At 39.6% G+C, this 25458-nt stretch overlaps 1 protein-coding gene across 1 annotated transcript in view; it reads left to right on the forward strand.

Moving 5' to 3' along the window:
• The window catches only part of FGD4 (FYVE, RhoGEF and PH domain containing 4), a 34543-nt gene that overhangs the window by 5329 nt on the left and 3756 nt on the right, over window positions 1-25458 (forward strand). Inside the window, exons 2-13 of the mRNA XM_026040334.1 lie at window positions 663-843; window positions 3677-4166; window positions 11977-12066; window positions 13512-13657; window positions 17228-17384; window positions 18496-18634; window positions 19529-19587; window positions 20218-20364; window positions 21887-22059; window positions 24196-24226; window positions 24407-24502; window positions 24902-25027. Coding sequence (XP_025896119.1) covers window positions 752-843; window positions 3677-4166; window positions 11977-12066; window positions 13512-13657; window positions 17228-17384; window positions 18496-18634; window positions 19529-19587; window positions 20218-20364; window positions 21887-22059; window positions 24196-24226; window positions 24407-24502; window positions 24902-25027 — 1746 coding nt within the window. The 5' untranslated portion in view covers window positions 663-751. The remainder of the gene's footprint in view (window positions 1-662; window positions 844-3676; window positions 4167-11976; window positions 12067-13511; window positions 13658-17227; window positions 17385-18495; window positions 18635-19528; window positions 19588-20217; window positions 20365-21886; window positions 22060-24195; window positions 24227-24406; window positions 24503-24901; window positions 25028-25458) is intronic.

Consider the following 25458-nt stretch of genomic DNA (forward strand, 5'->3'; position numbering starts at 1 on the left):
GTTCACAGGATTTAGATTTTTTTTTTTTTTTTTTTTGCTTAGTTTGTTCCTAATTATAGATATGCTAGTAAGACAGGCATATGGTAGTGATGCAGAATAAAGAGAGGAATACAAAATATTTCTTGTGGGTCAGATTTTCAGTAATATATATAGGCACAGGCTCAGTGAGTAAATAAAGCTCAAAACTGAAGCCAAGTGTCTTTTCGACTAGCTTTTGTTTTTGAAGTAGATGGGGAGAAGGTAGCATGACAGCAGCAGAGTTTTGGGTTAGCACTTGATCTTTCTTGGGAAAAGGCAGCTAAAAGGCTGTCCCTGGGCACACCTCGATCCTTTGATTACTCAAATTCTTATTTCAGATAAAATCTTCAGTTATTGAGGCCTCAAATGGTGTTTATCTAGTAGTGTATCTAGTACACTACATAAAACTACTTTTCTAGCTTATTTAAGTAGCACAAGGTTTGGCAAAAAAAGCAAATAGGATGCCTGATACTCCAGAGTAAATAAGAGACTGTAGGGAAGCCCTATATTAATGATGCAAATTTAAGATGGAGCATATAAAAAAAAACCCTCATTCTTATAGGTTCTTACATGAAATTCTCATATATAGCCTGGCAGTGAGAAGCAGTTCCCGAGTGACCGATGGTTGCTGTTGTTGTTTGCAGTGCCTCCAAAGCCAATACATCTGCAGAATTCCTCCCCTGTTACGTACCAAACCGCAAGGCACAGAGCTTTATCCAACCCCAAACCGAGAATGGAGGAAGAGGCCCCTGCCCCAGCGTCTGGCGTCGCGAAGGAGAAGTCCAGCAAAGTGTCAGATCTCATCAACCGTTTCGAAGGAGGAAGGTATGTCATATATATACTGGCCTTTTGAAGACCTGGTGGACAGGACAGTGGTTTAGTTGCTTTGCCATTCTGTGGCGTGCAGGTTAATGGCTTTTGCAGGTGGAAGGAGGAGCGTTGGTAGCGTGGTAGGGCTCAAACCTAGCCCTGCCCAGGCAGCTGATGGCCAAAATGCCCATTTTGAAAGGGAGGAGGTCAACAGTGTACTGGCCTGTACAATGTGTGGTTTTTTTTATTTCTATAAGGTGCTAGACTTAATTTTTCTTGCAAAAGCCTGTCACATTTTTTAAATGTCCTAAAAAAAATGTCAGCACTTTGAAACAAGTGCTGTGTTTAAATGACACTTTGGAATTGGTTTTAAATGCTTTTGTAATTACAGGAAAAGCTCTTAGCTTTCTATAAACAAATGGAGAAAACTGAAAGCTTGGTTTTCCTTTTATGTTGACTTGATTGTTTTGGATAGGGCTTTCTGCTGTGTCTTGAGGGAACTGATATTCCTGACGGAGTGCTACGTACAGGAATGAGCGTGTGATGTGTGACAGAGTATATCCCCCAAAGGAGCCAGGGTGTTCAAGACCCTCAGTGAAAGAATTTTGCCCTCTAAATGAGGGCAAAATTGCATCATTGTATGCATCAACTGCCATGTATTACAAAAGCAGGTTTGTCTAGTGGAAGAGAAGTCATTTCAGAGCTTGGTCTGCAAGAAACTTCTGTCGTTTGAGGAAGACTTATTCACACCTCTGTTATGACAACTGTCAAGAAAGAGGGAAAATCAAGTGCTGTGCTGTGCTGCAGGTCTTGTGAGCTCTTCCCTGTAAGATCTGCCATGCTGCTACCACTCTGTGGCCCAGTCTTCCTTCAAAGCACAATTACAAACTCTTTTTACAGTGTAGTATCCCTAGAAAAATAATTTCATCTCTTGCATACTTTGTCCTAGTGACCGTGAAGTATTAAAAAGGTCTAGAGTAAGATGCAAACTGTATGTTTGCTTGTTGTTTTTAACTCAGCTTTACAAGTGAGCAGTTAGGTTTTGACTGTGTTTGTGAAGGTGGAAAATAAGGGACATATGAAATGAAAATTGTTCCCGGAGAATTCTGTCTTCAAGCCTTGTAAAGAAATCTCCTGAAGGATCTAAGCTGCTTTGGGGTATCTCTTATCCTTTAAAAGGCTCCACAAGTCTGTTTAAATGCCCTTTGATATCAGTATTTTTTCTGAAAAGGAACTTCTCAGCTGAGCCCTGCCATTTCATTCTGATAGTTATGCCTGCTGAGTTTTACAAAACACTTTCTATATTATACAAATGAAGGAAGCTATAAATAAAGCAGTGAATGCTTCCTTATTTACTGACATTAAAAAGGGACGAGGAAGAAACTAGAGGAAGTTGGCTAGTTTTTTAGTGAAAGCTTTTCATTAAAGTCAGAAATAATTCTCTTCAAATCTGTGATCTCCGCTATTGCAAATTCTATGTCTGGATGAAAATAAGAGAGTTCCCTAATCAGTATTCCCAGTTCTGGAATGTCCTTCTGTGGTTGTGGAAGCTCATCTCATAGCAAGTCTTCTATGAAGATCATTTTCACTTGCAGTTATTGGTCTTCAAATACCCAAGTCACATGTCCATCAACTGCAAATTACAGTCATGAATTATGCTAACATTTTCATTACCTTGAGTAAAACACATAGATATAAGAAAAGGTTAAATTAACCCCTGTACTGCCTCCTGCAGTAAGAAAGGCAGTTAAACTTCTCAAAATTTGAGAGTTTATTTTAAAAAAACTTTATCTTCACACAACAAAATCACACACTAAAAAGCTATCTGGTTCTTTTATTGCATGATGGAAGCAAACAGAAGCTGGGGTAAGATACTTTTCAAGGTCTACATGCTACAGTTCAGAATATGTTTCTGATGTTCATGTAAACTGTCCTTTAAATAAAGAGTGAACATGCAGGTGGTAACCATTTTTCATATTTCATGAAGATTAATGTTCAGTATGAGGAATAGTGTGGTGAAGGACAGTAACAATATCTTTCTGCATGTTTAATAGGGTTTAATAAACGTGCTTCAAACAAAATTGAAGTATATATGTATTATTTTGGTAGTAAGAATTTTTTAAGCTAATAGAGCCAAAAATATTTTTACAGAATATGCTAATGCTTCTGTTATCCTAAAATTCAAGCTTGCTAAATATAGCAGAGAAAGAGATAGCAAAAGCTATGAAAAAGGGACAAAATATCTTAAAAGCGGAGAGAAAATATGGAGAAAAGAATGTGCAGCAAAGATGTAGCTTAACAAAAGGATAGTGCTGAACAAGGAAATGGGGGTAAGAGAGGAGAGAAGCAAGGCTCCTTGCCTCTAGAAAAAGGATTAAAAGAAAGGTGGATGTTTCGTGCCTTCTGTGTAATTGGTGTCATTAGGGAATAGGTTGCCAGTTGGGTTAAGCACTGAGAGTTGGGAGACCCAGATTTTTTCTCCCTGTTTCTGCTAATAATCTTCTGGGAGACTTTGAGCAAAACATTTCATTTGTCAGTGCTTCAGTTTGCTTATCTTTGTGTAGTGCTGGTGATTCTGCCTTCCATTTGAATAAAAAAGATTCAAGAGAGATGTAATGAATGGACATTACTGTAGGTCGTGAGATAAGATATACATGTTTATGGGTGTCCCAATGAAAAAATGCAGTTTAAGTTTTGAGGGGCTGATGTTTCTAATATTAACAAAGAAAAAAATGGTCTGGGAGAAATCAGTTTTATAGTGCAACTGCCCTGCTCTTCATAGCAGGGGTTTTCTCTAATGCCATGTTCAACATTTATCTCATTTGTGTTCTACTTGTTTGTTTTTTAGCCCCTTGAATCACAGCGAGTCGAAGAAAGAATCCTCTGTGCTCCACATTTCTAAATCTCAAGGAAGATATGGGCCAACACCATCACCTCAGCCAAAACCCCCCTCCCAGCACCCACTACACAAACAGGGACATAATACCGACAAAACTCAGGTTGCACAGATACACACAGCCAACGGGCTCGTGCCACAAGACCAGGTGGCCCAGGAGGACAGGCGGTTCCCTGAGCAGAGCTCCACTCAGCTCGCCCTGGTGCCAGGGAATCCAGTGAGCAGTAGCTTGGTAAATGGGGAAGGAGAAAGCACTATGAGAGAGTCCTTGCCGACTGCAACTGAAGGACAGATGCTCAACAGCTGCTACAGGACTGCGAGCAGTGACACGAGCAGTGACACGCTGCTCCCAGCTGCAGCAGACACTCTGGAAATCAATGCGAATGTGAAGGAAGAACCGAGTGAGGAAAGCAGTAAGCAGGATGCTCCTGCAGAAACAAAGGTAAAAACGTAAATTGTGTCTTTCTGGCTGTATTGCTACTCTGGATATTTTCCATAGGCTTCTATGTAGTAAAAATAGACTTTTTAAAGCTGGTCAGGAAGTAGGAAGTCTTCTGTGTACTTATTTCTAGAACTTGCAAATTTGTTATAATTTGCCCCACTATTAAAAAAATTATTTTTTCAAAGAAATCAGCAATTTTGTCTTAAAGCACAAAATGGAGCTAAAAACTTCACCATCCAGTTGCAATTCAGTGACATGATTCTGAAACCAGCAAGCAGAAGTTAGAAATTGCCTTTGGGAAATGCTTTTGGCATTGCTGGGTTTATACTGCAGAGGAACAGATTCTAGAGCAAGTGTTTTGCCACTGCAAGGGGTGTTGATATGCTTCTGATGTGTTCTCATCATTTAAACAGCTACAGAAAAACAAATGATCATACCTTCCCACCCACCTCCCTTCACTGAGTTGAATTTCTGAGGTTTTTACAAAGGAAAAAAAAAAAACAAAACTGAAATGTGTGTATTTAGCAGCATGCTTGTGCTGTGACAGACTATGAGGAACGTGCATCTGAGATAAAATTCCACGGGTGGTAAAGTGCAGGAAGAGAGCTCAAGGCAGAGCTGTCCTGTGGATCCCTGCCCTTGATGGAGGCAGTTGTCAAGGCAAAGCGGGACAGGCACTAGCCATCTGCCAGCTATCAGCTAGACACAAGCAGCACTACACTAAGTATATGCCTTGTTAGCAAGGAGAATATGATGATGAATTTGAGCTTGCTAGTAGGGAGCGCTTTAAATAATTAAGGGAAATGAGTGGGTGGCAGAAAATCTGTCTTGGAGAAATGAGTAGCAGAAGAAGTGTGCACGTTGCCCCTTCTGAAAGATTGGTCATGTTATTTGCCTCCTGCACTGAAGCACTTTTGCCCAATGAGTTTATTAATAGTTCTAGTCCTGCTTTGCTATAGATGAGCCACTGTCAAGGGGGCTGCGCTAGAGCCCCCGGGCTCTTCCCTTCACATCTGAGGCCAAGGGAGAAGCAGGTGGCAGGAGGTGCAGCCGCATTTAGCAGAGCCCTGATAAGGCTCTTCATTAGTTGTCAGGAGCACACTCATGTCGCTTAACTGCCAAGCTTCAGGATGGTTCTGGAGTGTGAAACAGAGGATTTCATCGCTGTGGTCTGCGTTTTTGTGGCTTTTTTATATCCAGCTAACTCTGAGTTTTCGCTCCCAGAGGAATGGCGTCTCTGCAAGCCCCTGAGGTTGGATAGTTAGGGATCTTGTGTGTGCACATACGAGGTTAAAATCTGTATGTGCAGAAGATGGGTCACCATTTTTACACCATTTTTACCTTATAAAATAACCTGGCCAGCGACCAGAAGGTGGTTGGGATTTTTCCCCTCTTCCAGGAATGAACATTGTGTCCTGTCTATATGTTAGTCTGGTAAAAATCCAGGACACCTTTAATCTGTCACAGCTCTTTCGTTCTGTTTCCGTCTCCTGTTTGGTAAAGCCCATTTCCCCTGTCTGTGCCAGTAAAACACTGAATGACCCACTGCCAATGTCCGGCTGGAATCCAAATTACACAATAAGGTGCTGGCAGGAAAAGGTAGAAATCGGAGGCTGTTGTGGTGTAAAACTCCAGGAAGGAACTCGGCAAACGCTTGGAGAAAGTGCTAACAGGAGCCATGGCCGTGCAGGCTGGCTCTGGCCAGCTGGGCGAGCAGCTGGGCTCTGCCTTGTGTCAATCAAAAGCTGAAGCATGAGGTGTGATTTAACTGTGACTAACGTGTCACTTGGTGCTGCTGGGAGGATTTACAGGAGCATGCGGGATGGCTGCCAGAGAGGAGGGCAGCAGAGGCCTGAGTCTGCAAAACGAATGTCCCCTTTGGTCTGGTGAGGTTCAGGAGCACGTGCCACAGCTCGTCGAAGGGCCCTCTCTGCAAGTGCTTTGGATGAGTTTGCTGCAGCCTGAAATCAGCCCTGTGAAGCCTCACGTTGCTGCTGCCCTGCTGGGGCAGGAGGAGAGGTGCCAAGGAGAACCTCTCCTATTGCACCTATTACCCCGTGCAAGAAAGCAGGAGCATTTGGACAGCCTGGGGTCTTCCTGTGAACCCACATAATGGGTAAAAGGCCTGAGCGGGTGGAATCAGCCCTGTTAAAGTTGCAATGTAACTGAGCAGCCACACTCAACATTAAGTGCTTCTTAATTAAGCAAGTGTAGGTACATTTTAGTAATAGAAGTAGGAGCAAATTTGACTCACAGTTTGCCTGTGAGTCACAGGCAAACTTTAAGTTATGCATCCGATGGCATAATTTGATGCTGATGCAGTGCATCTTCTTTGTCTCCCGCATGCCATACCTTCTAAAACAGGCAACAAGAAAAGGTGGTGGTGCTATTGTGTTGTAAATGTGTGCCTGTGCAGCAGAAATAAATTAAATTCTCTGCTGGAAAAGCAGGTGAATTGAACTAGGAAATGGTGCAAAACCAAAGCACAAATTGCTTTTAGGCTTGGAAAAGAAAATTCATTTTGAAATAATGCTGCTCTTTGTTTTTGCTTTGTGTTTCTTTTTTCTTTTCATCGCTGTAGATCTGTCTCAGGTCAGGTTCTTACAGGTTATGAAAGGGTTTAGGCAAAACTGAGTAAATTTGGCAGTATTCTGAAATGTTTTCCCCAAAAGATCAAAGAAAAGAACAAGCTTTTTTAAGAGCATGCTTCTTTTATTGACTGTATGAGATACTCTGAGAGTCATAAACCACAAATAATGCAAGGAAAATGGCACTTGAAAGTGAGGATTTTCTTCCTTGCACCAGAAGCACCTTCTGCCATAAGATTTGGCTTCCTAAAACGCGGAGGCTGGACGGTACAAGAACATCCTCATAAACTAACTCCCTGAAGAACATCTTGTGAGAAATCTGCCACAAGAGTTAACTATTGTGCAAACTCTTTTTTGCAGACAAGAAGGCAAATCCTCCTGTGTTTGTTCTGAGCCTGGTAGGAAAGGTGGGCAGAGACTGTGCCTTCCACAGCTGGAGAAGAATCCCTTGTGTGTCTTCATTAAAGCATTTACTTGCTGTGGTCTTTTGATAGCAGTGTTGGGGGATCCAGTGCTACAGATGCCAATCTTCCTGGTGATTACCTATTTCTAAATGTGGATGTGGAGTATTTGAAAGTGGGAAGAAACTTCCCTGCCAAATCAACTTCCTGATGGAAAATGATTTACTTTTGCAACATTTGAGGAACAGAGATGAAGTAAAATCCTGATCCTACAAACTGATGTTCTTCCTCAGCAGTGATTCATGAATAAAGCTCCATGTCTTTAACATCCTCTATAAATATGTGTAAATCTCCTCAAGAAGAATCACCTCTTTAGGGATACTAAGTGTTTTACTGTCCTGGATGTTGTGCAGGAAACTTGCCAGTCACATGTTTAATGGACATATGGTTAATATATATTCCATATATAGTTAGTATATAGTGCATATTAACTATACAGTTCATGTACTAACTATGTTGTTAGTTAGTGAGAAGGTGGTGGTAGCACTCAGGATTTTCCCTGCCAGTCTTGCAAGGTGCAGGGCTTTTTAATTTCAGAAACGAAGGTCTCAGGCAATAAAAGGAAATCTTACATTCTTACAGAAATTTACATTTCTCTCCTCCATACTTACAGAAGAAAGCTTTGGATCTCAAAACATTTAGAACACAAAAAAGCACACGTTTAGCGTGTGAACAACTTAAAGAATAACAACTAAACTTAATCTGTTACTTTAGACCAAACTCAGCATTAAAAGTAAAACTCAGTGTACCACTGAGTGGTATTTGTTTGTATTCTACAGCTCTTAGCCTATCTGTGTTGCTTGATATGCTATTGCAAAGTCCTTGGGGCAAGGACTGCACTAAAATGAGAGTGAATCATATATTTCATCGCTATTATGTGGGGAAATTTAGCTGTTTTCTTCATGGGAGGTGATTTTTGTCTGGCTGGAGTAACGAGTTATCGCAGAAACTGGTAGACTGAAATTTTGGGTTGCATCAGGTCTACTTTAAAATAGTGTATTTGTGAAAGTAAGTATGGTGTGGTTGAGATTATTAATTTTGAAATACTTTAGTTGATAGATGATTGAACGAAAATATCTATTTCAGTGCTTTGGAGAGTTTCTTAAGTCTTAGGTCACAACTGACTTAAGTTACTTTTATGGCTAGCCCGTACTAAGCAATACATTTTTTTATTGTTCATATATTCATGCTTAAAATAAAATAAATCATTCATGAAAGAAATAAAAGGTTATAGCATTTGGACTAGTTAGGAGCCTTGTTGAAATTTATATACATTTACAATTTAAAAATATGTAACTAAATATCTAAATTGTACTTTGTGACTGTTGCTTTTCACAAGACAGTTAAAACTGAGAATTCAGCTTGGCTGTAGCCATGAAATTAATAGTAATATTTTGTTCAACTCTCTTTTTTTCTGGAAAAGGTTAGAGGTATAGTTTTTAAATTACTTAAGTTGTTAGTGCTGGGGCATTTTCTACATCGTTCCCTTCTGTCCTGAGTAGGAGCTTGGGCACCTAAAATCCTTGCCTCACATTTTGACATTTTGACCAGCAATAAAATCCTAAGCTTTCGATGTCGACATTCTGTGTATATGAAAGTAATTATTCCTGCTCGTTCTTACATTTTGAGTCATGGTGTGTGAAGGACTGTCACATTAGTGTGAAAAGTTCCCTGAAACCAATGAAAGCTGTGCTTAAAATCCAGGTATATCTTACAGTAATTTTTTGCCTCAATATTTTTATTAACTATGGAGGAGGCAATATCAATACTGCTTTACTAAGATACAAATATAATCTGTAAATAGGAAAAAGAAAAGTTCCTGTTTCTTTAATTTCTATGCTCTTACCTTCTGCTTGTGAAGAGAGATGTGCACTGGTGTGTATATATAAGCTAAAAATCTCAGTATAGCTCCATAGTAGAGCTTGATTTGTATCTTAACCCAGAATGAATATCCCCTCTTGCTGTTTTGATTCATTTATCAGAGCACTAGTTTTCCAGGGAAGCGCTGAAGGACTCAGAGGCTGAACACTAACCTCATATTTTTAAAGTATCTGAAGTTTTCCTCATGACCTCCAAGCGGGTGTTGCAGGGGTGTTTCGGCGAATGGCTGTAGTAGCCAACGTCTCTGTGGCATTTTCACTGTCACATGTGAGCGCTTCCCAGCACAGATGCCTCGTGACGTGGTTTGGGCTACCGGGATGTAAGGCTGAGGGAGCTGGGCCTGTTCGGCCTGGAGAAGAGAAGGCTGAGGGGGGACCTGATCAGTGTCTATAAATACCTCAAGGGAGGCAGTGAAGAGGAGGGGGCGGCCTCTTTTCAGTGGTGGCCAGCGACAGGACTAGAGGAAACGGCCACAAACTGAAGCACCAAAGGTTCCACAGGAACACAAGGAAAAATTTCTTGACAGTGAGGGTGCCAGAGCCCTGGAAGAGGCTGCTCCACTCCCAGAGAGGCTGTGGAGCCTCCTTCTCTGGAGATCTTCCAAACCCACTTGGACACAATCCTGTGCCATGTGCTCCAGGTGACCCTGCATGTGTAGGGGGGTTGCACTGGATGATCTCTAGAGGTTCCTTCAACCTTAACGATCATATGGTTCTGTGATCCTCACACGTGTGTGCTCCGTCTCCAGCCTCTATCCCCACCAGGCTCAGAGCAGTGAGGGCGACCAAGGATCTCTTCCAACTTCCTGCAGCTCTGTGAGCGTTTCCTGTGTAACTGGCATCACTGTCACTATCAACCAGCTTAGTGCCCACACATGGCTGCTACTTCCATGAGGAAAATCTTTGTAGGAGATGGACCCCACTGGTGGCAAGCGGCCTGGAACGTGTTGCTTTCAGCAAAAGGGAAAGAGGAGCGAACTTGAGGAAGCTGGGGGCATTTCTTTGAATGGGATGTGGAAGAAGACACAGAAGTCAGGAGTATGAGCAGAGAGGAGCATGGAGCTAGCTGTGGAGTGTTTTCCATGGGATTCCCCATGGAAAATGGGGAGGAAATTTGGAGATGGTGTGCTGGAAAACCCAGCATTTCCCTAGAAGAAAACCAGCAATATAATTTATTGTTATTCTTGCACTGAACTAACCATTTATTGAGTGCTGTTATGCTTGAACAGGGATATGCTGCTGTGTTTAGGTGATAACTCGTCCAAGGTGTGTGTTTTTGCCATGTAGAAGATTCCTGAGCAAGGTACCATGAGTGATGCAGGAAAGAGATGGAGGCTCAAGATCCTGAGGAGGGGGTCCAAGTCCAGTCAGAGAACAAGAGCAATCTGGCTTGATACTACTTTTAGTTGGTCATTTCGTGTGATGTTTATATGTCTGCTGTATGTAGTTTTCCCTCTCTTAATTACTTCAAGTAATCTTCAGATGATTGCAGCTTGGTTCCTCCAGAGCGTTATTTGAGGGGAAAGCACATGTTTTACACACACAGACACACCGAAATTTGCAGGGGAACCGGTGGCACCTGCAGTGTGGTGCCTCAGGACCACGTGGGACAAGAGGCAGCCCTGCCTCTCTTGACAGCCCTTACGGTGCAGTTCTATAGGTTATCCTGGCTGCTGTGTGATTTCCGTGGATTTAATGAACAGCTTTGACATCACGATTTGAAACTTGTGTTTAGGGAGGAGGCCAACACTGAAGATCAGGATCAAAATGCGCTTGAGTTGGGAATACTTGAATACTGAAAGGAGGAGAAAGCCACTGAGGTCCTTTAGACGAAGTCTCTGTACTTCAGCATTCTGCAGAGAGTCTTTATAAATGTACTTGCAAATGTCAGTCTTCTGGAAAATGGTCTGTGGGTTGTAATCAGAAACAGCTATTTAAAGTGCTCTTTTTTTTTATTTTTTTTCTTCTATTGAGGGATATCTGCAATTTTTGTGGAAAAAGAGCACCTTCCTACAGACTCAATGGTAAGATGGCCATTTACTCAGGAAAGGCCTGGATGTCTTTAAAAATGAACACTTTTCAGTGCTAGCAGTAGATCTAAAAGAAAATCTTGCAATGAAAGTGTCATTTTGTTGAATTTGACATTTAGGAAAATGAGGCATTTGCCAGATGTTTTAACCTTTTAGAACAGAGTGCTTTCATTTTTTTCCTTCTTGGAAGTCACTTCTCAAAGCAACTCATGGTTTTATATTCTAAGGTATATTTGATATGAAACTGAAATTTATATGACCATTTTCAGACTCAGTTTTAGCAGAAGAACTAAAAATATATTGTGTGGAATGAAAGACTGACATAAAGAAGGGCAAATAACTTAGACAAAGACCTAGTGAAAGAATAATCTAATTGCTGTCAATATATTATTGTCAATGAGTGTATTCATGACCATAAAATGTTTTGCACAGTATTTTTCAATAGTTCCTCTAGGCAAAGAACAGTCAGTTCAAATAACTTTCAGAACGGAGGTGGGGGAGAACACCAACAAATCCCATCTGTTACATTGTACTCTGCAAATTAGTTCCTCCAGCTCTGAAATGTTAGTGGTGCTTGATTGCCAGGATGTGAGGGAGTTTGGTGCTTTGGTAAAAATTCCTATATTGCAAAGTATTAAATGTTTTAGGCTCCGGGTTTTGTTCTGCAGTGTTGCTGATTCTTACCCACTTTCTGAATTTCTGGAAAGCTCCTTTAGAAGAAGAGTGAGCAATGCAAAATATAAACTTACCCTTACTTTTTGCAGGGGAGGAAACATGTCCCTTGAACAGTTTGTTTAAATGTGCTAAATTATATTTCCTCCAGTGTTCTAAGAGATCTTATCTTTCGCCAGGAGACAGATGAACAGAAACGTCACAAAATTGCCAATGAACTTCTACATACAGAAAAAGCCTATGTCAGCCGACTTGACCTCCTAGATCGGGTAAATTTTCCTTAAATTTGTTTTTATCTTCTTACCTCGAGTTCGCTTGACCAGCTATGCATGTATATGTGGATATAAATTACATAAAATGGATAGTGTGGCTTGAGCGTTCTGCTGACACTGTCAGCATCTTGTTTGTGGTTGCCACATGAATTTGCCTTTATTTTAATTAAGAACACAAATTTTTCCAATGTCTATTTGAATTGTGTAGGTAGTATATAGGTACCTAATATAGGTAGTATTTGTTTGTGAATGTGTGCACGTGTAGATTTCACTGTGAGCAACAGAAGTGCTAACGTTTTACCAGTGGCCCTTCCAGAGATGGCTGAAATATCCGTCAAATGAGATGGATAATGTTATGCTCATTCATTTCTTTAACTTGACAAGAAAAGAATCATATTTTATAAAATTGAAGTCAGCTGCCCACTAAAGATTCACTCCATCTTTTGATATATTTTTGACATACTTTTGAGTCACTTGCACAGCAGTTTTTCCTCAGCATCAAAGGACCTGGAAGGTGCCGATTCAAAAATGTTTATGCCCTATTTTCTCACTGTACATTTGGACTAAATCCTATTAAAGGGAGCAGAAATTAATCTTTCTGCAAGGACAGAGTTGAATTCTGGTTCTCTGAAGAATCAGCCTGCTATTTCTTATGTGTGGAGCAGTCTGTAGTTCTCAAATATCCTTTCAAGTTATCTTTGCTTTCTCGTGTAGTTCCCATGTCCATTTTACTTAGATACCCAGGGTACATTTGCCTTATTCCACGACAGTTTTCTCAGACATCACTGTTTATTTTAATTTCTCACGCCTAATGCATAGAGTACCCAGGAGTTGAGAAAGAAATAGAAAGTCTCAGACAATATATTAATTGTTCAGACAGCTTGAGGATTTCAGTAACGGTCTTTTTGAAACTGAATTTACCAAGCATGTATGTATTTTTAAAGATACTACAGAATTACTAAAGAGCCAATCAGCCCTTTTGTGTTTTGAATGGTTTATGGGAATTGGTCATAGACTTCAATTTTAAAAGAGGAAGTTTATAAGTGAGGTACAGTGTAAAAGCAGAATGATCAGACTAATGTCAATAAGACATGGAGCTAATTGAGGAGAAAGCAAGAGTGGAAAATGACATTGAAAGATGATAAAAACTGTGATCTAGTGTTGAAATGGACAGTATGCCGGGAGACAAGCCAAAATGGTACCTTTTAATTTGGCCTCCCTTAGTCTGTTCATCCTATACCACTTTTATGGTTCAATAGAAAAAAAAAAAAGTTGAGGGCGGAGAGGTCATATTGGAAGAGGATCATAAATTATTCTTCATTATCTGCTTTTACTCTTGTCATGTTAATTACATCCCAGCTGGAGTAGGAGGGAGGGATAAGTCTTAATCCCCTGATAAAGGCTATGGGCTGCTAGGTTTGGATTCTTTTTCTGTATTGCAGGTATTCTATTCCAGACTCCTAGAGGAAGCTAACAGAGGCTCATTTCCAGCTGAAGTGGTTAACAAAATCTTTTCTAATATCTCATCAATAAATGCCTTCCACAGTAAATTCCTGCTGCCAGAACTTGAGAAAAGAATGCAAGAATGGTAAGAGGTGATTTACTGGTTAACATCGCATACTAATGAAACAGTGTCTGTCGAAATTCTGTTAGAGGGGTGAGGAAGGGAAGGTACCTTCATAATTAAGTACTCCAGTCCCAGGAAGTGCTGTGGGTAGAAGAACATCTGCTCTTTTCCCGTTCATCAGGATCTGATTCAGCAGAGGGCATGCTTCCTTTTCTTAAAATAAAGGACATCTATTTCACTGAAGCCAAGGAGATTACTCACAACTAAATGCCTTGGTGCATTAAAAGCTCAAATTAAAATTACATGCTACTTGATATTTTTTTGAGGTCGGAGTACAAAGATTGAGATAATTAGAATGTATGTGTTAGTTTGTCTCACTCTCATAAGACCTAACTTTTGCCATTGTTGCTTTCATGTGGAACTCAGTTTTTGGTTTTCTGTGTTTTAGTTTTATCAGTTTGAAATTAAAATGCAGGCCAGGTGTATGTTTCGGTCATATTTTTCTTCCAGCTTTTCTTTTTAAGAACCATTTGGGTCAAGCAAGAAGGTTAAGCAAAATATGTTGTGTAATGATCATGTGTTATTGCAGTGTCTTTATTCTTCCTTGGTATATATGATTACAAGCATCAAATACCTTACCAAAACAACACAAAAGGTGATTTTTTTCTTCAGTAGGATATTCCCTTTTCTCAGATTAGATAGGGAGGCAGCAGTAGTTTGGGAAGTTATTTTGTCTTTTTGTTTAGTTTTCATTTCTTTTGTTTTCTTTTCTGTCTTCTTTGTTTTGACAATCCAGATTCTCTTGATAACTTCCCAGTGGTATTTAATGGCTGTCACTTGCAAAAATAGGGTATCCCCAAATCTTCTGTTGTGCAAAAACGAACGAACAAACAGACAAATGAAAGAAACATTAGCAGCATGATATATAGCAAAATTGAAACCTTGAGATAACATCCCTTGCACCGTGATAGTGTAGGGTCCATTTATCCACTTAATTTATTTTTAAAAGCGATAGTAAAATATTCATGAGAAGTGGAATAGAACTTATTATAATGACACTTCAGATCTGTTTGAACTACCTTATGTCAGTGATTTATACATAGGACCTGAAATTTATAATATGCCCTCACAGGAGGCAGGATGCGCTGCCTTGTGTGTTTGCAAAAAGCACACTGGTGGCGTGTAAAATTATAAAGTTTTAGAGGCTGAAGAGTGCTTCTGCAGGCAAGCTTTGATCATTGCTGCAAAGCTAACAGGTTACATCCTCGGGATGCTGCCTTGCACGTTGCTTGGAAATAGCCTCTCTGCTTCATCTGAGACAGCTTGTTAAATGTCCTTGAAAGAGTGTGATTTTGGGAGGACTTGGATGGAAGGGTGCAGAGGAGGGGAGCAATTCCGGATGACTGTTGAGGAAAGAACACAGGGATAATTTCTCCGCTCCACCCCCAGTCTCACAAATGTCTGGCACAGCAGCCTCTGCCAGAGTTCACTTCCCTCGCAGTTCCCTTCATTAGATACAGAAACTGCTGGAGTATGTTTTGTTGGTAGCTCTATACACTTTTCCTGTTCTCTTTTTTTAAGGTAAAAGATGATCAAAATGGGGATAGAGCTTTCCCTGAGTTGTGGTTGGGTTTCAACAATAGATTTTTGAAACTGGGAAAGCAGATCAGAGGCGACTGTCCACTGTCCCTGTTCTGCCTTTCATTGGGGTTGAAATAGCCTGAAATGTAGCTTTCACATCTAGCATCTTCATCTGTTGACTCCGGTTGTAGATGGTGCTTCATAAGTAGGACTCATGTTAGCGTTGCCACACAGGGATTTGTTTGACCCGAGCTATTGGCATAATAGCAAGAGGGCAATTGCCCTCTTTCCTTAGAGTCCATAGTGCCCTCTAGCAGCTTCAGAGCTGACCTGCTCCTTATGTTTCCTTTTGTTTTGAGCCTATGACTTGAGATTTTGTTTGCCTACAGGCTCTTGTGCTCGGGGAAGGATCCAGCAGTTGTTCTGTTGTCAGCTGTCATAGACCTTTGCTTCAGCTGTTCTATGGCAGGTTTAAATGAGATGTTGCACGTCACGATTAGTAGCTCAGCTCTTTCATCCTTGAGGATTTTGGAATGCTTTGGTGAATGCCATGTTCGTCTAGAAGAAATAAGAGGCATTAATAAGAAGACACACAGCAATGTGAAGGCATCTTCACTGAGCCCTGTAAGGATGCTGTCTTGATCCCCAGTGAGAGCACAGGGCTGCTTTGGGTCTGTAGTAGCTGTTCTCTCTCCAGCCTTTGCAGACAAGAGGGTGAAAACTGTCCCAGAGCGATGGCAGTCAGTAAAATGCCATGTTTTGGCTCATGGTGCGTAATGTTCAAATAAGAAATGGGCCAGTTATCTGTAGTCACAAGTCCTTCAAGGGAAGAGTATGTGATGATCTCAGAGGACTCTGACTTCCCCTGTCCTTCATACTCTTCCAGAGCTCTTTGTGCTCCATGGACCTTGCCCGGCTTATCTCAAATGATAATGATTTCTGTTTTTACAGCCTCAGAGTGTTGAGGCACACAGATGCTGTAGCTGTGAATATTTAGTAGGGCCATAAAGGGTGAAACTGTAGTGCTTGGGGTGCCACAGGTTTCCTAGCAGCGGGCACAGCAAACTGTTGCTGCTCCCTGGTCGTAAAACTGCTGACATTTGCTTGTAACGTGTGTCTCGGGATTGCTGTGGAACAGTTACACAGAAGTAATATATATTCCTTTCTACTTGAGACTTTTCCTTTCTACTTGTATTCCTTTCTACTTGAGGCTTTTTAATTGGAAAAAAAAAAACTTAAAATGACTTAACTCTGAAATTTGTTTGAAAACTTCAATATCTTTTTATTTTCTGGTAGTCTTTAAAAAGTAATTCACGCTTCAGGTCTGTTGGCATGGTTTGTATGTGGAACCTGCACTTCCAGGAGATGCATTTGTGCTCTTCTTGCTTTCATTATGGGCATCAGAGGTGCAGCTTCTCCATGTGTCCTTCCCTCTCCACCAGTTAGTTCATCTGTTTTATTGGAAGATGCCGTCAATGCTTGGGAAGGCTGTGGGGAAGTTGACCCAAAAGGCTGGATTCCAAGGGATTCTCATTACTTCCTAGTTTTTCTCAAATAATAATAGTAAAAGGCTGTAAATGGCTGTACCTAAATGGTCATGGAAGGGAAGCTCTATATAACATGGATTTAGACCTCAAACAAAATCATGAGTTAGGTATTTATAGGGTAGGGAATGGACAAAAAAAAGTAATGCAATAAATGAGGGTGTGTTTTGTGAGTAAAACCTTGCATGATTTTCATTATAGATCACTTTTCTTCCCTTAGTACTCTACATGACCTTGGGCATTATAGATCATCAGTGAGGATACAAACCACCTTTCCATGGTTTGGAAAGCCATGGTTTCCATGGTCATTTGGCTCAGTTTTGATGATTATGCCAGAACTCAATATGAGGTGATCCCACATGGGAAGGATTCTCTATGAAACAAAGCTCTCTGAAGCATTTTAGAACCTTATGGGACTTTCTTTTCTTTCTGGTTTGCTCTGAGATTCCACCCTCTTACTTTGCAGGACTACCACCCCCAGAATTGGAGATATTCTGCAAAAGTTAGCTCCTTTCCTCAAGATGTATGGAGAGTATGTGAAAAATTTTGACAATGCCATGGAACTGGTGAAAACGTGGACGGAACGATCACCTCTGTTCAAATTCATTATTCAAGACATTCAGGTAACAGGGAGAATAATGTTTTGGGCCAAGTAATACATAAAAATATATGTTTTGAAGAACAAAAGGATTAAAGAGAAAATTAAATATCAAATATCTAGGAATTAAGGTTTGCTTTTGTCCACTTCATTCTGTGTCCAGCTTCTCCTTCACTCTTCATATGTGCACAAATATGCCTGCAAATCCAGGATTTCATTGCAGTCTAGAGAACTAAATTATAAAGGTTGCAACAGGAGATTGAAAACTGCTGTATTTTGTCACAGACACTGAAAGTTAACACTATTTCAGGGAAAAAAAAAATATGTATCAGTCCAGAAGTAGAGATGGTTGCACTGATTTTGTAAATACAGTATTGGCTTGCAGCCGTGCAGTTATCCAGAGCACTCAGCTGTGGATGCAGGTGTAGGACCCTAAGTGCTGAGCCCAGAAGATGCAGCTTAGCAGCTGTGGCAATGCAGCCCTCCTTTCCAGAGAGCTTTTTGTTCCCTCTAGTGCTCCCTGTAGGTTTCTCTGGGGATTGGCAGGTGTGTCCCTTTGACTGCCCTTAGCAGCTACAAAAGGAATGAGATAATTCTGCTTAAATTTTACTGAGCTATAGGTTACTGTGATTTTTAAGCTGGCTCTATGTAGTTTAATATAATCTTGTAGTTCTAAGGAGATGGATGTGAATATGCATCTTAAAACACAAGGGGGATTTGCATTATGAATAAAACTGAAAGAAAGCATTCCCTCATTGAATGCGTAGATAAAATATATCAAACTCTCCCTTAAAAAGAAGATTTTCTGCTAACATAAAGGCCATGAGCTGCTCCTAATAATTCAGTTGCTACTTCTCTTGTTTTCTGAGTTATTTCAAAGTTAAGTTCAAATAGTGTGGAGTTTGTGAGGGCTTTTTGGTATGATTTGTATTTCTAAATTCTACCCATTACTTCTTTACAATAACTTTTAGGATATTATTTTGTTTGGCAAAGTAGTTTCCTGTTTTCTTTCCTAAGGGCTATAATGCATGTTTTAAAATACATTGTTTATGCTTTATCAATCACATTTTATTTTATTGTATCCTGGGAAAATAAGTTTTTGCCTATTACATTTAAATATGTTTATAATTTCTTAGAAGGAAAAAGTGTGTGGAAATTTGACATTGCAACATCACATGCTAGAACCAGTACAACGCATTCCACGCTATGAGATGCTTCTAAAGGACTACCTAAGGAAATTGCCTCAAGATTCCCTAGACTGGAAAGATGCTGAAAGTAAATATTTTCTAGAATTAAAAGTAGCCTTGATAAGACCTTAGTAAGAGGATACTGTAAATTAAAGCTATTTTCAGGAAATGTGAAGTGAAAAAGCAAAGGCATTGTGAAAAGTATGGCAGAATTTCTTCAGAGGAGTTGTAGGACTAAAAAAAAAATCTCTCTGGATAATAGATGGGGTTAGTATAAAAACTACCTTTAATATGTAAGTTACCAAGTATTCTAAATTATGCTCTTGGATTATAAGTACACTTTAGTTTTGAAATTGCATGAGAGTTTGGATTATTTTGTTTGCTTTGGGAATTTTCCTTTTTTTTTAGCATTCAGTTTTGCTTTATGCACATATGACATATATATACCCTTTTGTTTTAAGTAGGATATAATATGATTCTCTTACAGGAAATTTATGTATTATTATATCTCTATATTTAAACAAGGACAGTTAACAGTTATCTCCATATATCCTTTCAGAATTACTTGATAGATAATTTTGGGGAATACTTCATTGCTGAAAGAATTTTCTAAAATATTTGTAATGTGAGCTGTTTTGACAACAAACATAGTTTGACATTGTTGATCTACCTGAAAACACAGAGAGAACCTTGACTGTTCACATCACAAACGTGGTTCTGAGTATTGAAGCTGTCTGTGAAGTAATCTGCTGTAATTCCCGTGTGATCTTTCCAGACCATTATTTCACTTTGGTAGCTGCTTTGCACTTTAGCTTGGTTATTTTTGATTGATAGTTTATGATATATATTGAATGTACAATTTAAATAAAAATTGCAAACATTATTTTGTAGAATAATCTGATTCTCTGTGTAACATACAAAAATGTAAAAGGGCATTGTTTTGGTTTTTATGTTTTTTTTTTTCCCTTTATCCTCCGTCTAGAATCTCTTGAAATTATATCCACTGCAGCAAGTCATTCCAATAGTGCAATAAGAAAAATGGTAAGCAGTTCTTGTTTCCCTGTTCATTTTTTAATATCGTCTTTGAGTATTTAGCAGTTAGGAAATTGTGTCTGTCAAGTATTGCCAGGAATGGGAACTGCGGATTCTTCCCTAAAATAGAAAAAAAAAAAAAAGTTTCCCTGGGTCCAAATGGTTGCTGCTACATACTGTGTTCTTTATAACTCATAACTCATGGAAATCATAGGAAAAAAGGGCATTACACATAACTCTTTCAATGGACACCAGACATCTAACTTCTTTTTCTGGCTTAAGTTATCTGGCATCGTGTAGAACTCTTGTTGCATTTCTTTCTGTAAATGAACAGAGAAGTAGATGATGTTTCTCTGCTACTGGCAATTGACATGACTGGTTTGGCATGACATGTTTTGCACAAGAAAATGTGCTTGCTGTATGTGTAAATGCCTTCTTTAAAATTATCACTGAGATAACATTTCTATAAGTGTTACTATATCAACTAGGTCAATGAATCTGCCTGGTTGACTATATAATACTGAGTATAGGTATGCTTTTTTCAGAACATTGTTCAGATTGCACAAGGTCCATAAATTTCATTTGAACATGGGTAAAGAGCCCTGTTACTATGTTTTCTATTGTATTTTCTCTAAAAAGGAGAATTTAAAGAAATTGCTAGAGATATATGAGATGTTGGGAGAAGAGGAAGATATTGTCAACCCTTCAAATGAGCTGATAAAGGAAGGACAGATCCTTAAACTTGCTGCTCGCAATACATCTGCTCAAGAACGGTATCTTTTCTTAGTAAGTATGGTGGCCTTTTTTGCAGGAGAGGCTTTATATTTTTTCTAGACTTCAAATAACTCCTAAGAGAGAGACAATATTCTCTCCTGGTTGATGTCAATGAGAACCTTTCCACTGATGGTAGCTGAGCTCGAGGAAATCCTCTGCTGCTTGTAGGAAGACTTCCAAACACCACTTAGAGCAGAGTATGGGGGTTTTAAATACACAGAACCACTGATCAGCAACTTTCATTTTAATAATTGGCTGCTGGCTTTAAATACTAATTTAGAACATGAGAAATAGGCCTTTCTCATGAAACTGAAATGTAGAAGCTTAGGACTTCAGTCATCATAGATGGTGTGTTTGGGTCCAAGTGGAGCTCCTGGCTCTGAAAGAACTCAATATTATGGAAACTCCTCCTCTCTTCAGGTGTCCCTGTCTTGTTTTAGAACTGACAGACCAAGGCAGTGCGTTGATTTTTCTTTTTGTTTTGGGAGTTCTTTTTTTTTTATTCTTTTTTATTTCCAACTCCCTTACAAAAGGAGTAATGGCATAATTCATTTCTTCTTATACATTAGAAACTGCTACTATCACATCTGATTTTTGCTGATAGGTTTCAGCATTGCACATCTTCTAGTTTACAATAGAGTCCTGTTGAGTTCTGTACTAGTAATGAGCCGTGGAGGCAGAATTTGTGCTGGTTCTGTGCTTCAAACAAAAGAAGAAATGACTGAATAGTCAGACTTCAGATGGGGCTAGACAGCTGGTGAAAATGCCATGTGCTCTATATGAAAGGGGACGAGTTCAAGCATGCTGTGTCTGTGATAGAGATGAGCCAACAGGCATGACAGTATCTCTGTGAAAAAAGAATGTTTTTAAAAGTTAATTGTGAGAAAATGTATTAACCTCTGTACATCTAATTTTATAACCACTTTCACCCTGAGGCACTAGGCATTTAAACACTATTTTAAAACCTAATTTTCATAAAGGAGTATGTCCTTGTCCTGCCTGTTTTTTTTCCTCCGATTTTGAGTTTTTTAATAAGAATAAAATGTGTTTTCTTTTTTCATTTTTAATCAATACGTTGAAGATAATCGTTACAGTTTTTACAAAATCAAGGACTTTTGGTGCAGGATAAATATCAAAGTATACACTGCACAAAAGGGTTTTTATTCTGCAGAATAGTTTTTACGGAATTGAGATATGAGAATTCCTTTGACAAGCAATTTATAGTGTTACAATATACCCACTCAAACATGAACTCTATGGTTGATAATAAGTGTTAGTGAGATTGCTGTATATATAGAACAACTATTCTTATATGTATTGAGATAGACCTTTAATTTTATTTCTAAAGCCCAGGAACAAAAATAAATAGTCTTGAACTTAAGCCTCAGTTTTCTTGTCTGTCAGCTGAGCAGAACAGAACCTGCTTTTCTCACTGCTGAATTTAGCTTTGTGATATGGTGCAGCTCAGTGGAAACTGTGTCTGTGTCTGTGTTTTGGTTGATGCAGAGCCCTGTGCTTTCTTTCCCTCCCCCAGTTTAACAACATGCTTCTCTACTGCGTCCCCAAATTCAGCTTGGTAGGATCAAAGTTCTCAGTTCGAACCCGAGTTGGCATAGATGGCATGAAGATTATAGAGACTCACAATGAAGAATATCCGCACACTTTCCAAGTGTCTGGAAAAGAGAGAACACTGGAGCTGCAGGCCAGGTAAGTGAAGCCCATTACCTCCTTTTTGGAAGCTTAAATATATACAAACACAAGGTTGGACTTCTTATGCTCTTGCTGCTGGGTTCTCTTACTGGTGCTTCCTTTTGAGTTGACTGAATTGCACTTTTCCTGTCCAGACCAGCCCACCTCCAAGAAAAGCTGGGGGCATTTTTATCTCCTCCTCTCCCGCAGCTCCGGCTGCAGACCCGCTCTTAGCAGTGAAGATTTCATTACAGAGAGGCAAGGATTAAGTGAGCACCGGGTTGCCTGTGGTAGGTGTAGTTCTGTGTGGAAAGCAGTGTCTGTGAATAAGCAAGGGCTTGCAGGCTGTTTTTCTCTATGAAAAAAAAAGTTACAGTATTAATGAGAGTAGCAGAAATGTAACAGCACATAGGAATTTAGCTACACTGTGATTGAATTTAAAATTATATATACTACTATATATATTTGAAAATTAGAGAAGAATATTTCCATTAAGATCAGCAAAACTTATTAGACCCATTTTTGACAATCAGTCATATCTACTAGAAAGGGCTGTATGCTGTTTTGGCCAGTATTTCACAACATGTTGGGCCACCTGTCCATTTGAGTGAGAAAAGACAATGTCTTGCTGTACCATTTGTGAAGTACTTTGTAACTGGAGGAAAATGCCACAAAAATACAAGTTCATTTTGCAAACTTACCTGAATTATCAGCACTATAAATAGTGTAACACCTCATTTAGGTGTGAGAAGGACATGTTTTCAGGTTTTGTTTTATGAACTTTTCTGGAATGCATTAAGTCCGTTCAGATTTTGAAGGAGTAAATACCAAGCTAAGTCTCGCTCAATTAGATTAGTGTAATCTTGGTTAGTACATGAGTATTTAATGCTGCCTATACCTTAATGGTCTTAATTTGTGAGCTCGCATTGGCTCTGTTGTAATGTTTAGTTTCACTTTGGGGGTTTCTTTACTGGGATACTTCTATTAATATATTTTCCAGAATATCTTTTGAGAGCATTCTCAACTTGAGGTTTTAAATAACTAGTGGATAACTCCTTTAAGAGATTGCTAATTTTGCAGGATGTTTAACAAGTCTGCTGTTTTTTTATGAAAGGTGATAGTATTTCAAAACACTTCTTTCAAAACACTGGAGAATGGGAAGGGGAAACACAGGTCTTATAATTTTGTTACAAGCTGCTATAATACTGCAAAATAACATTTGAAAAGATATTTTTATTGAGGTATTTTAAAGAGATGAGACAGATTGTAAAGACAGATGGTTGCTTTCACATCCTTCTTATCAATCCATAGAGAAGTAAAATTTTGCATGTCAGATTTTTTCACATAATTGAAAATGTCCCCTTGTTTGTATAGAGAGAAGATACTCTGTGCTGTTAATTCTCATATTCCTAATTTAAAGTTTACAGATAAACTGTGTTTGTTACCAGTGTTAGCCAGGAGAGTGAAATAGTGCTGTTACTTGTGGTATAAGGTGCTTTCCTAAAGATTTGAGTGTTGAAGGCCTTAGTGATATTTTCCAAAACTAAATCTGCAGTACAAGATCAGAAAAGAAAGTGCTTGCCCTCTCAAGTGCTATCTTAGCTGTAAATACCTTTTGTGCTTATTAGTGTCATCACTATCTGCCCAGAAGCATAAAAGGGAAAATCTTGCTGTTTGCCTTATAATAAATACTAAGCAGAATTTTCCTTGTTTTAATTACTCTGCTTGCCACTATAGACACATTTAAACAACCAAAAACAGCAATAAGGAAATAATTTCATTGGGAAGGGAGGGAGATGTAAGAGATGCACAGAAAAAAGGGTGTCAATACGTGAACTCAGTAGTTTAAGAAATGGTGGGAGAACACTTATATTGTCCTTTCCTTTCTATCCTAGTGAAAATATTATCACATTTATATGCATTTGAATTCATCTTTCAACTTGAATTCAGTGCTTAGTGATTGGAGACTTGTGAAAGCTGAAGTCATGCTTTTAATTCATTTATTTTTATTTGTTAGACCTTTAGGAAGCTCTGTTGTTTGGCTTTGTGTACATGAGAACTGCTTCAGAACCTTGGCTTTGGCAGCAAGTTGTTGATAGTGAGATAATGTTTCCTAAACTAGCTTTGGACTAATGTGTCAAATGTCTCTTTTAGTTCAGAACAAGATAAGGAAGAATGGATAAAGGTAAATTTATCTATATTCTTAATTCTGTTTTTTAAATGCATTTTCACTGAAGCAATCAATAAGTAATATTTATATTTTCTGGCTGTAGTTTCCCTCTGTTAATCACTAAATGGGCAGATTGCAGTCAGTCTGTTGCAAATGTTGCGGAATGTCTCAGGAATTTCCCCACTGTTTCCCTAGGCCCTTCAGAACACTATAGAAGCTTTTCAGCAGAGGAATGAAACCTTCAGAAATGCTATTGCTAAAGAATACGAGGATATGCCCGCTGAAGTTTCCGTAAGTTGCTGCCGCACCGGCGTAGCCTTCTTAGTACCCAGTTTGTTCTTTTGTAACTGCAGATAGTATATGGCAAAAGGCTGATGGAAACATGTGCCAAGGTCATCGTTTTCATAGCAAAGGAACTGCAAAGTGGCCATCTTGTTAGTAACTCTTTCTCATCATAATGCCCAGCCTTATAAACAAGCCTCTTTTTCCTCAAGTGCCTAAGAGAGTACCCTTTCAGTGTGCATGATGATCTTTGACTGGGCTCTTTGTTATCGCTTGCATAGATTTCCAAAAGCGTCTTGAGCTGCGTTTTGCCATTTCCTTCCCAGAGGGAAAGAATAATTATTTTTTTCTCTCCTAAAAGTACTGCACGACTGGCTCTCTTTCTTGTCTTCCCCCTCCTCCCCGCAGACCGCGGAGCTTGGGAAGAGAGCGCCGCGGTGGATACGCGACAACGAGGTGACCATGTGCATGAAGTGCAAAGAGCCCTTCAACGCGCTGACCAGGAGGAGGCACCACTGCCGAGCGTGCGGACACGTGAGTGTGCCACCCTAAATGGGGATGGAGCAGCGTGAGGGTTTGTGTCAGGAGGGCCTGGCACCCCAGCAGGCTGCACAGTTTCCAGCTCAAACTAGCCTAAGCCTACGGCACTGGCTGCTCCCTGCACCTCTCTCATCACGATCATGGTCCCTGCACCTTTCTGGTCATGAAGCTTTTAAGTGGCCACAAAATAATGACCTGACTTGCGAGTTTTCAAAAGCTAATGGAAATAGAGCAAACACAGTGTGCTTCTTTTTCTTGATGCCACACAGCTGTGCTGTTGTCCAGTAGATGGTAGCAAAGTGTAGCCTTAGCTTCTGTGGCGCTGGTTGCCTGGTATGACCTCTCTCTAAAAAAATGTGATCTATGGCATGAGGTTTATATCCTTACACAAGGCTGATTTTGTGCTTTGCAGAACACTAAAGACT

This window comes from Nothoprocta perdicaria, unplaced genomic scaffold (assembly GCF_003342845.1).
Source record: "Nothoprocta perdicaria isolate Ctin4 unplaced genomic scaffold, notPer1 scaffold_253, whole genome shotgun sequence".
NCBI lineage: Eukaryota > Metazoa > Chordata > Aves > Tinamiformes > Tinamidae > Nothoprocta > Nothoprocta perdicaria.